The 12,657-nt window shown below is 34.9% G+C and overlaps 1 protein-coding gene across 3 annotated transcripts in view; it reads right to left on the bottom strand.

The window, feature by feature from the left end:
• HMCN1 (hemicentin 1) overlaps nucleotides 1-12,657 on the bottom strand; it is a 455,102-nt gene that overhangs the window by 232,470 nt on the left and 209,975 nt on the right. For 2 of the 3 annotated variants that reach the window (XM_015121910.3, XM_028851450.2), the window contains exon 1: nucleotides 2,710-2,819. In XM_015121910.3, the coding sequence (XP_014977396.3) occupies nucleotides 2,710-2,761 (52 nt within the window). In that variant the 5' untranslated portion in view covers nucleotides 2,762-2,819. Of the gene's footprint in view, nucleotides 1-2,709; nucleotides 2,824-5,063; nucleotides 5,192-6,305; nucleotides 6,448-12,657 lie in introns of those variants that run through there. The other variant, XM_015121897.3, reaches the window with a different exon arrangement.

Genomic DNA, 12,657 nt, shown 5'->3' with positions numbered 1-12,657 from the left:
CTGGTATAAGATCCTTTCAAATAATTGATAAGTAAGTAGTTACCAAAAACGTTTGTTTAAAAACTTCTTAAGTGTACTCTTAAAAATTAATGGGTACCCTGGTGAATTTTTATGTAGATTATATTTATCTATACTATATATATACACACATATATATATCATTTTACAAATAAAACTGAGATATTTAAAAATATGCATTCACTTATTTTTAATAAACGCCTGACATTTTAGTATAATGATTATATTTTTAAAATTGTATTTTCAAAACATGAGAAATTTAGTGAGAAGAGTGGCAGTGTTTCCCATTTTTGCAAATCTCTATAATCTCTCATGTAGCATAATACAAGACGGCCGAAGCTCACATTTGCTTCTCCACTGACTCTATTGGATATCATATAGCCTCTAGAAACTCCATTATTCACTTTTGAGACAATAAGAATGAAAAAGGCAACATCTTAGTATTATTATGAAAATAGTTTTGATCTCATGAATCCCCTAAAACAATTGTGGGAAGTCTCAAAAACACATTTTAAGAACAACAGATCTAAATGAATAAATCTAATTTCTTTAATATTTTACCATACATGTTCTTTTTATAAGATTTCAATATTGTTTTGATTTTCCTTTGAATCCACTTTATGTTGCTCATTTCTAAAAATAAAAGATCTAAAATTTCAGAGAGCATTTGTGCTTATGGAATTCCTTTTCTCTGATGGTCTGACTGGAATACAGTTTGTTCATTTTTTTCCTTCAAACACATACTTTATTCAATCAGAATCACCTCAAGGAAGGTATGAGGAAAAACAGATTCTTATGGTGAAGGCAGGAACTCTTCCTCCTCACCCCTATGGTTTCCATAAGGTAGCATTTTCCCAACCTTCCTGGTGTCTTGTTCTCAGCAGAGATGGGACTGGAAAGCCCACCTGCTCCTAACCCCCTCCATTTTGAGGCCAGTTTGCATTCACAGGAGTTTGTCCCCTAGATTTGTTCTTGGTCTTCCTAACTCTGCTCTGTTTATACATAAATTGTCTGCCTGTGACTTAGGAGGGTATGTTAGTTGACCTGATCCTGGAGGTCAGGGCAGCTCTGCCTATTATTGATGAACCCAGGGAACACGTCTTACAATGTATCAAATGCCCATATTCTATCTCTGTTGGTTCATAACTTGGACAGCAAAATGATATATTATTGAACTCACTGAGTGGTAATATCTATAGTTGACAGAAGGAACAGAGAGTAAATTCTAGAATCTCTCATGTGGTGGGTACATAGTTCTCTATCTCCTCTTTAGTTTCCAAGCTATTTGTGGGTTTAAGACAGGCATGAAGACTAATTGATTCAGGAGCACAGTCCCAGTTTGGGAGAATAAAATACTTTTTGTGAGATTCTGCTATATACACGTATATAGAAGTTGGCATTACCATTACTTTTTTGAATTTTTATTTTCATGATAAACTATTGAATGACATTTAAAATAAAGAAATACTATCTCTATAACATATTTTCTTGATATATTTAATTATAATGTAAATTTGAAATCGGTACTTATTTCTTTGGCAATTCAAAAATTTAAGTATTTTAAGAAAGTAAAATTAGTTTATGTTAACCAACATAAACCTGATTAAGGAGCAAATTCAGAAATGCCTTCTTATCAGAGAAAACATGAAAACTACAAATCCTTTCAGTATGGACAACCAGGAAAATGGCATTACTTCCTAGCTTCCACCTTGCTTTTGATTTATATTATTTAAAACTATTTATTTTCTACATAAAGCCTTTCTTTTTCACCTCATGTTCCCTAAGAGTTTGAACTTGAGGTGAATTCCTAATTTTGTGATTATGACATCAACCTGTTGCTATGGAAATGTTTGTGATTTAACAAACAGAATCATAACAATAGTGTTTTGTATTATTTAACACTTTTCATCTGAAGATTAAAAAGTATTTTGCAAACAGTATCTCAATAATCCTAGCAACCTCCCTGTTAGGGTGTTTGCAGGATTTTTTTCCTTTTTCCCGTAATTGGAAGAACTGAAACAAAAGCAGAAGCAGGGCTTTTTACACAGATATCTACTGTCAGCATCTGAGCCTGAACCAGGATCCAAGTGTATTCTCATCAAGGTCAAGTGGCATATAACTATTATTTCATTATGGAATCACAGAGGTGCAATCTTTATGATACAACTATAGAAAGATAATTTCTATAATTGAGACAAGCATTTACCATGTATGATGTAGCTGACCTATCAATAAATACATTTGTCTTTCAACTATCTGTAAGCTTCAATGTGTATCTTTAGTTGAACACTTTATAGAAAGTGCCCTTGTGAATCTAGAAAACTTTTTAATAGTGAGAGCCATCATCTCTAAGAAAAGTGAACTAAAATCAGTGGAGTTATTTTAAATGTGAACTGAGTATTCTTGGATAATTTTCTTCAGGAAACAATCCTAAACTAATAAAGAGAATGTTCAGCTGGATTAGCAAAGGCGAACTTTTCCTGCTTTGATTTTCACAGTCCTGTAATCCATACCAGATGTCAAATCCTGAAATTCAGAGTTGAGCATTTTGAACTATTGTCTCCAGTGAGATCATAAACACATTTTATGGGGCTGCTAAGTCACACACCAACACAAAGTTTTAACAAATCATTTTTTAAAAAAGAAAACAAAACTAAGTGAACCAGACACAAACATACTGAAGAAATGTACCTTTGAACCATTTAACTTGAGGTGGAGGAATACCAGAGGTTTTGCATTCCATAACGGTTATATCCCCAAGGGCAACCAGGAGCTCGCTCTGAACTACTATCAACTTAGGGGCTTCTGAAAAAAAACAAACACGCAAATAGCCAACATTTAGCACAAGACCAGATGGGTTTTGTTTATGTTTACTAAATGAACCAATTTAAAAATCTATCAGAATTTATGTGCTTGTGGCCATTTCAATATTTATAAATCAAAAGAAACTCTTGTAATGCACATGCACATATGTATATGTGATAAAAAGATCACTTATCAAGGTCACAGAAATTATATCAGGAAAAAAATAATGACTAAAACAAAAAATAATTATGATAAAACAAACTCCAAAAAAATTACAAAACTAATTGAAAGTTCTTTAAGAAAAAGAGTTATTTAAGGAAAGAAACATCTTAGAAATCAGAATACATCTTAGAGAAACAATACTACAAGAACAGAGAGAGGAATAATTCTAAGAAAAATATAGTCAAAAGAGGGATAATGGTAAGACCGACAGCTAAATTAAGACTTGAGGATGATATAACTGTAGATGAATTTGTTAACATTTTCTACATCATTTTAAGGATATTCATGTCTAACTACAGGAAGATATTTGCAGTCCAAGCCTAAAATTTGCATTTACAAAAAAGAGTCTCCTGGTTTTGACCCTTCTTTTTCCTGTGATGCTAAATACAGACATTCTCTAAATTTCTGTTCTTCACTCTGTTTGCTTCACTTGCTTGCCTAATGGTTCAGTTTACTCACACATTTTGTCTTAACGAGATATTTTAGGACTTCCTAGCTTCAGCTGAGGTATTTTTAAACAAAGCTAAGTTAACTTCTCACAGATCATGTAATTTTTCTGCTAGAATACCTTCAGTGATTCCCACTGCTTTCAAAATTCCATAGAATCTCTTTCAAAAATCATAAATGGGTGCCTAGCTTTTTTTTTTAGCCTTACCCTCCGTTACACTTCCTCACTTATCACAAGGTACAGAGCTTCACTGATAGTCCAAAACACAACAGAATTTTACTTTTCTATCTTCTTTGCCTTTCCCAAAGCTATTTCCTCTTTGTAAAATGCCCTTTGCCACAATCCTTCAAATCCCACTCATTCCTCCAGACTGAGCCTAAATCCTGTCTCCTTTGAGAAATCTTTGCTAATTCCTCAGTCTGAATTGATCTTCCCCTCTGCCAACCTCCCACTGTAGTATTTGTCTGTCTGCCTTGTTATATTCCTATATATATCCACCCCCATTGTGTAAATTCTTGAAAAGTAAAGGCTACATGACATACATTTTTAAAATTTTACACTCCACAGTCTCCAGCACAGCAGTTTGCATGCTGCATCTCTAGAGGTGCTTAATAAGTTAAAATAAATGTTTAACATTAAGGCTTCTATGTGAATGAACCAAAATTTGTTTTCACAATGGAAGTAGAATTCGGTTTCAGTCACTTGTTCCACATTCCCAACTGTTTTTCCCTCTACACTGGGGTATTCTGTGAACATTTTTAATTCACTTATCTCCAAATCTGAGCTCACTTTCCGTCTAAACGTATTCACCATGTGCCTTCTTTATTTCTATAAATGAGACCACTTCTTTCTAGACTCTCAATTCAATACTTGTGACATTTTTGTTCTCTCCCTCACCTATACCTTCAAGTACAATTCTCTATTTTTATTATCTCTTTTGAATCCTTTCTTCTCTACTGACAGTTTCATTATCTTACTATGAATGAGACTGAATAAGAATGAATGAAAGGGTGGATTGCTAGCAATTGATTATTCACAATTTATAACCTGGATCTGAGTATATGACACCTTTATCCTTTATTTGACTAAGACAGACAAAATTAAATAGAAATATTCTATAGGATAATTTTCATAGAGTACGCTTCCAATAAATGTTTAAGTTTGGAGGGGGAAATTGAAGATAAAAAGTAAAAATTATATTATATACAGTTTTGAATATAAGTAGAAATTATAAAATGGAAGTTAAGCTAGAAAGGATATAGAATTTATTAATTTAAAAGTAAAATATTGCAGAGAACAGATGAACAGTGGAAAGACAGAACTTTGTGGACAATATGAAATTATTCCATTAACCTGGAAGCTTCCTTGATTTCTGGTGACTAATGAAGCTTTTCACTCTATGAAATTTTAACTTAAATTATTTACAATGTTTGCTCCAATCAGTGTGTGAAATGAATAAAGTATAATACTATGTATACAATACTAATATTAATTTTTCAAAACAGTACTTTTGCATTGCTTGATGTGATATTCATCCTATTTTAATTGCCTTTTAAAGTGTTATACTTGCCAATGTATCTTAGAGTAGAACTCTGTTTATCTGTTCCAGCTGAATTACTCGCTAGGCAACCATAGATCCCTGCATCTTTGGGACCTGCATTTTTGATAAATAAGGTACCATCTGAGGTCATCCTATACCTATGAATAAAAAACAAAAAGAATATAAAATTGAAAATACCATAATAGTAATATCAAGATAATACAGTGCTTTCCTTTAAAATATTTTCAAATGTTTTAGAGTTATATTTTTGGTGTTGATTGCAGAAATGGTTAACATCATTATTTTATAAGTGGAAATGCAATAATAATAATAATAATATCATGTACTCACTGTTGGATACATGCCAGTCACTGCTCTAGAAACTTTACTTTTATTTACATCTAAAATTTTCCTAATACCCTAATGAGTTAAATACTATGAATATCTCTGTTTTACAGGTGAGCAAAGAGGTTACAGAACTCACCCAAAGCCAGAGTTAGTAAATGGAAGAACTGGAATTTGCACCCAGGCAATCTTGCTCCATGTGGTGAATTGCTATACTAGACGGTTCTTCAAAATGAAAACTCCAGAGATGTAATGTCTCATGTCACACAGTGAGTCTGTGAGGAGTCTAGGAATAGACTCTGACTCAACTTGCTGGATAATACCTATGACTTCTTCACTGCCAAACCCAGAGTAATGGAAGCCCCACGGCTGGATACTTTGTTGTTTATATTCCACGTGTTTATTATACTCTAGGAGCATGAGTGGATTCAATGCCTTTAAAAAGCACCCAGTGGAATTAAATACTTCCCACAATAGTTTGGCAAAAATGGAAGTAATTACAAAGAATGTCTGTACACATTTTAATTAGAGCTACTGGTCTGTTCTTGATCTCTCTCTTCTCTTAAATCCAGGACAATGTCTTTAATGGATTTGTTAAAACTATATGTTATTTTACCTCACAAAAAGTTTATTATCCTCATTTCAATTACTCAAGTTAAACTAACTGTTTTGGTGCTATGTTTGCAACTCAAAGTATTGGGAAGCACTTGGTCCCAGCTATCGAATTCAAGACTTAATAACCTCAAACTTTATAAAGTCATCATTTATATTATTTTTGACATTCACAGCCTGTTTAGAAAATGTAAAGCTACGTATGTTGGTCAAACTTCCCTTAATATTAGGGATTTGGTCATATTAGTTTGGTCTAGAAGTCTCATCAGTTTTCCTCACTCAATAAAAACAAAGAACATGATACAAACCCAGTACCTGTGTGAACCCACAATAAACATATCATTAACGGTCCAGGCGATCTTTGGTTTGGGATAACCTGTCGCAGAACACATGATGGAGACCTCAGACCCTCCTGTGAAAGACTGATTCTTGGGCATCACAGTGACTTTGGGTGGTTCTGCAAATAAAAGTATATGTATGTAGAAAAATTGCCAATTTATCTTGATGTTAGAAGCTTCCTATGTTAGCAGATTTGTAGGTTTTTCACCACCACACCTTCATTGCCTTCCTCTATGGATGACCCACATCATAGATATGTCAGGAAAGAAACCAGTGGTAATGAAAACAAAGGAAGTAAACTCTCTTTGAAAGTTAAATGAATTTGATCCCGATGTTATATTGCTGTGTTTCCACTGGTTACCATGAAGCCCCTTGCTGGCTTGCTTCCCCTAGCCAACCTACAGTTTGTGCCACTAATCTGATACTTCTCTATGAACCTGTTCCAAGGCAAAGTCTCTAGATAGAACTTTTGGCTCTTTCTAGACAACGAATGTAGGATTGGAGCCACAGCTTGTCCTGACTATGCTGTCTGCTTTGTTCAACTTGATCTTTCTATTTTTACTTATTTGATCGTAACTTTGTTAAGGTCAGAAACCATGTACTCATATTATTCCATATTCTATTACATTCTATAGCATTTAACATCCCTTGTATATCACGCAGTGGCTTGTATATAAAAGACACTTAAAACTTTTGATGGAATGCAGTTTCCTCAACTGTAACCTGGCTCTGAATTGTAATCTCTGCCAGTCCCTCCCAAGATCCTGCTACACTGGTCATTTGACTCATGTCCGTGCATCCACAGGACCTCAACTTAACAAAAAATATCAGTTATTCAAACTTTCTGTTTCATTACACTTCTATGACAGGAAAACGACTTTTGAAAATGAAACACTAAATCAGGAATTTATCATCAAAAAGAAAACAATTCTCTGAGATAATTCTGGGATGTTGATATATTTGTCTTAATAGATTACATGTTTTACATCTATGTTGCTACACAATAAGAATTAATCTTCAAAGAAGGTACCATCAAAGAGATATTAAGTAACTCCTAATGTAAATATCCACCACTCAATAAGGTAAACAAAAGTAAATTAATTTCCAGTGTTTGAAACAGTCAGATTTCATGAGTATTAACAGAAATAAATAAATTCATTCAATGACATCTGTTTTTTGCACAATTATTATGTGCCAGGCACTGTGCTAACTTGCAGGGACACACAGATGACTCTAACAGGCATGCTGTCTGCTTTCCATTTAATTTGGTTTTTACTATAAATAAAATTGAGGAATTCAGTTAGTCAGTTAGATGTGAATATATTTATGATATATCTTTCCTGTAAGTTGGTCTGCAAATTGTGGCTTAGTTTCACTAAGGAACCATTAGCTTGGGGAATATCTATACATGTGAAAGAGATACAAATGGTACTGCTGGGTGGCAGCAGCTACACAACTGAAGGAAGTTAATTAGTGCCTAATTGCTAGCAGCTTACAATTGTCCCCCTCCTCTTTTTTTCCTGTTTACATTGTGTTTTTCAAATTATGATCTAGTCTTTGAAGTTAATGTTTGCAGGATTTTTTCCAGTCCATGAATTTGGTTGATAGCCCCATTATTCCACGGATTCTTGTTGGTGAGCATAGGGCTAGAGAAATGTGTGAGGTCAAGGGCAGACTGACTATGGCCAGTGTGATTCCATCTGGAGTCCATCAATTCTGAAGGACTGCACATGCTGTAGGGATGTTGCAGATAATCTTCAGGGGATAAGGGGGAAAAAATGAACAGTTCTTTCTCTTCGGAATTTATTGAAATGCACATTTATTCATTCCCATCTTCCTAAAATGTTTCTCGTGTCTAGCTATTGACATGGAATTGCTGCAAAGATTCAAGAAACTCTCAGAATTTTTGTCCAAACTTGGTGTCTTCCAACATAGTCTGCCAGAAAAGGCCTGGCATCTCTCCCAGCAAGAATCCCACTGGTAGGCTCTGTAGTTCAGATATCAAAGTAAAAATAAGCCAGTTACCCAAACCAGGATGCAGAGAGCTAAGAGGTCATTGAGCAAATACAGCCTGGATATAGGGTGCTACTCAGGGTCATGAAATAAGTCTGTGTGCAACACACAGATGGGATGACATCATACCACAGGAGGTGAGAAATTTACCATTCCCTTAGAACATTCCTGCTGATTGCTGGGCATGGTGGCTCACGCCTATAATCCCAATGCTTTGGGAGGCAGAGGCCGGTGGATCACCTGAGTTTGAGAGTTTGAGACCAGCCTGACCAACACGGAGAAACTCGGTCTCTACTAAAAATACAAAACTTAGCCAGGCGTGGTGGCATATGCCTGTAATCCCAGCTACTCAGGAGGCTGAGGCAGGAGAATCGCTTGAACCTGGGAGGTGGAGGTTGCAGTGAGCCAAGATCATGCCACTGCACTCCAGCCTGGGCAACAAGAGTGAAACTCCTCACAAAAAATAAATAAATAAATAAAATAAAATTAAAAAAAAAGAATATTCCTGCTGATAAGATACTTAGAAAGAACATGAACAAATTCAGAGGAGCAAAATTAGATTTCCACCAAATAACAGTTGAATAAAAATGGTCAAAATGAATTAGCCTTTACTTAATCAGGTTAAATAATGATATAATAGATCTCACTATAGTTACTTCAACTGCTAATTTTTTAATTCCTAGAAAAACCTCCTTACTTTAATGAAATAGTTTCAATGGAGCAAGAACATGGAAGTGAAGAACCACAGTTCAACTCCATCAACGGAGTAACATCATTTGCCAACTAACAAACTGAATCTGCATCTCTTTATTTGCAATGTAAAACCCCATTCGGATAGGAAAAATACATAGTACTAATGTTGGATTTATAAGTCCGGAGTTCAATTTTAGGTTTTGGAGAGAAGTAATCCATTTTTACTTGAGATTTCCAATCTCATATCACCATCATCATCATTATCACCATTATCATCACCACCACCACCATGAGCAACCAACACCATCATCATCAAGAACAACTTGCTTTTGATAGCCAAAGCATTGGGAACACAGCACTCTAGTAAGTGGCAAGGTATTAATTTGCTTTTTATTTTTTAATTATAACAAAAGCAAAATACATGTTTTTGTAATTTCCTATCAATAATTTAGAAGAATTAAATATAAATATAAAATAAAAACCAACACTACTTTAAGAATTGGGTATCTTAATACACTATTAATGGTAAGATTTGCAAAAATGAAGTGTAAGCGGCCATGAAAACAGCTATCTCACTGCCTACAAAGACTAGGGAAGAAAAAATCTCACCTAATTCTCTTGGAAACTGCCAACACTATCTTCAAGCTCAGGAGACATATTTCCTGTCAGCTGGGTCTGATTTGTTGCTCTTAAGCCTCCGGTAGGAAATTTCTCAGAGAAAATATTTAAGGACTTTTTATTTAAGGTTATTTAATTACCACCAACAAATTAATTAGATATTGCAAATGATTTAATTACCTAAGTCACAATTAGCAATATTTATCACCACTAGTATATTTAGAATACTTGGGCAAATTTCTATGTGTTTTCATTTTTTCAGCCAACAAACATTACTGAGTACTGACTATGTTTCAGATACTTTATGTCTTCAAAGATCTCACAGACACTATAAAGTATATTATGCAAAATTAGGAACTAAATCTCTTTCTAGTAGTCAGTTCATTGAAATAGGAAAGTGGTGCTTTCCTTCAGTCAGTGCCTATTACATGCCAGGTATCTAACTCTAGACCAATCATTTATTTTCCACACTAACACTATATAGTAAGTGTTACTGCCATTTTACAAATAAACTATGACTCAAAATGCTTAAATAATTTGCCCAGTCACTCAAAGGTGGAGCTGGAATTCAAATGCAGACATTGCTTGCTCCATGGTTTCTGTCCGTAACTTAATGGGAAATAATAGTACCTACCTCATGGCATTATTATGGATTAGCTAGGTTAATATACATAAAACACTTAGAACAATGCCTGGCATGTAGTAGGCATGATGTAACTTTTGCTATTATTAGTAGTATTCCTCTATATAGCAAAGTGTGACAAAGAATGACCAAATAAAGTACTATAGCATTTAAAATACATCTGTGCATATGTACTATCTAGACATTTACAAATGAAAGTTGATCAACACAATCCTCACACTTACATACTCCATTTAGATTATATACCCTATTTCAGCCTGTGCACGGTGGCTCACGCCTGTAATCCCAGCATTTTGGGAGGCCAAGGTGTGGGGATCACTTGAACCCAGGAGTTCAAGACCAGCCTGAGCAACAGGGTAAAAACCTCTCTCTACTAAAAATACAAAAATTAGCCTGGCATAGTGGTGTACACCTGTAGTCCCAGCTACTACTTGGCAGACTGAGGTAGGAGGATCACCTCGGCCCAGGAGGCAGAGGTTGCAGTGAGCTGAAGGTTGCAGTGAGCCAAAAGTTGCAGTGAGCCAAGATTGCACCACTGAACTCCAGCTTAGATGTGAATGAGACCCTGTCTCAAAAAAAAAGATTATATATCCTATTTAAAAACAATATTTGTTATATCTTATTTAATTCTTCTGAAATCTGAAATATTTCTAGATACTTAAAATTTACTACAAATTTCAATAAAATAGATAAAATTAGATTTTTTCCTCTGTTTTACTGATGGAAAAAGCGTGCTACTTACCATGTCACGTGGCACATGTTAAAAAGAGTATGATAATATAACAAGCATGTGGTTATAATATTATTTTCATACTTAGTGAAGTAATTCTCATCATTAAATACTGACTTCATCAACCATCTTGAGAAATATTTCCTTTTTTGTTGCAATGTTCTCTCTGGTGACATGGCCTAATTAATGACAGACATCTACCCTTTCCTGATACCACAGAAGACAAATTAATACTTCTCATGTTCATACAGAAATAACATCAAGGAGAAAATGAGGCTTTGTCTGGCACTTTGATTTCTATGTCACAACATGTGATTACGGAGGAGACGTCAGCTACACACTAAATATACTCAAATTGATCAAGGACTCCTGGGTTGGTCCCCAGCCTTAAAAATCCTCCTCATAAGGGAACAACCAGTGGAATCAACAGAAAACTATTTATGTTGTCAGATAAATAGGAAAACAATCTTAAAACCTTAAACTCCTACTATATATGTAAAAACTTCCCCTTCTCTCCCACACTTATGTAAGCTTTACTCAGAAGCAGTATAAGCATTTGAAAATTAAGCAGCCACTGTATCAACTTAACAGTGACAAATTGCTTTAGCCTATTTTGTAAAATTTTGCAAAAGTCACTCACATGATTTTGTTTCTAAATTGGGGTGAATTAATAATATAAACAATATTTTAAAAATAACAACTATAAATTTTTCGTGAGATAATTACCAGATTTTGTTCTAAAATATGGTTTTAAATGCAAGCAGTAATATGCTGGCTTGTGTTGCAACTGGAAAAGAAAGTACTCACATAATGACATTTCAAACTGCTGATGCGATTCAAATAACCCATTGAAGTTAACATGGAAACATGACAGATAAGGGTAATGACCAAGACTTCCCTATAGTGTTATTGTTACATTGAGGTTCATTCAGCAATTAAGAAATTATACATCTATTGGGTGCAATTATGCATTTTCCCTCTGTGCAAGGCACTATGGGTTTAAAAAATGACAATGTGATATTGTGAAATATATATTTTGCTTTGTCCCATTTCCTGACATATAGCTCCTAACATCCTTTGAATCTCGGTAGTGATAAAAGTTTATTTTGCATGCTAATTGGTGACTGGTGGTACCCAGATGGCTTCAGGATGGGGCTAATCACCAGAAAGACCAAGGCAGGATGGAACTTTCAATCCCACCCTCAAAATCCAGGGAAGGGAGAGGAGATGAAGGCAGAGATGATCATTGATGGCCCGTGATGTCATCAATCATGTCTACAGAAGGACATCTCCTTAAAAACCAAAAACAAAAAAGCCAGAGTTTGGGAGCTTCTAAAATAGCTAAACATGCAGAGAATAGCTGAACACATAGAGGTTCCTGGAGGATGGTGTGAAGCTGTGTGCCTACTTGATCAGAAGCATAGGAAGCCCAGGGCTTGTGATTGGCATTTAAAGTAGGTGCAGTTTGGTGGGATTAAGCCCTTAACCTGTGGGGTCTCATGCTAAATGAGTTGATTTCTGAATTGAATTAAATTCATGGGCACCCAGTTGGGGCCTAGAGAGTTGGAGATTTGGTTGTTGGTGTGGAAAAAAAACTTACACATTTAGAAGTGCTGTAAATTGAAATTGAC

The sequence above is a fragment of the Macaca mulatta genome, chromosome 1, assembly GCF_049350105.2.
Source record: "Macaca mulatta isolate MMU2019108-1 chromosome 1, T2T-MMU8v2.0, whole genome shotgun sequence".
In the NCBI taxonomy this organism is placed as follows: domain Eukaryota; kingdom Metazoa; phylum Chordata; class Mammalia; order Primates; family Cercopithecidae; genus Macaca; species Macaca mulatta.
Note: the sequence above shows the minus strand (reverse complement) of the source record. Positions and strands in the feature narration are given on the sequence as shown.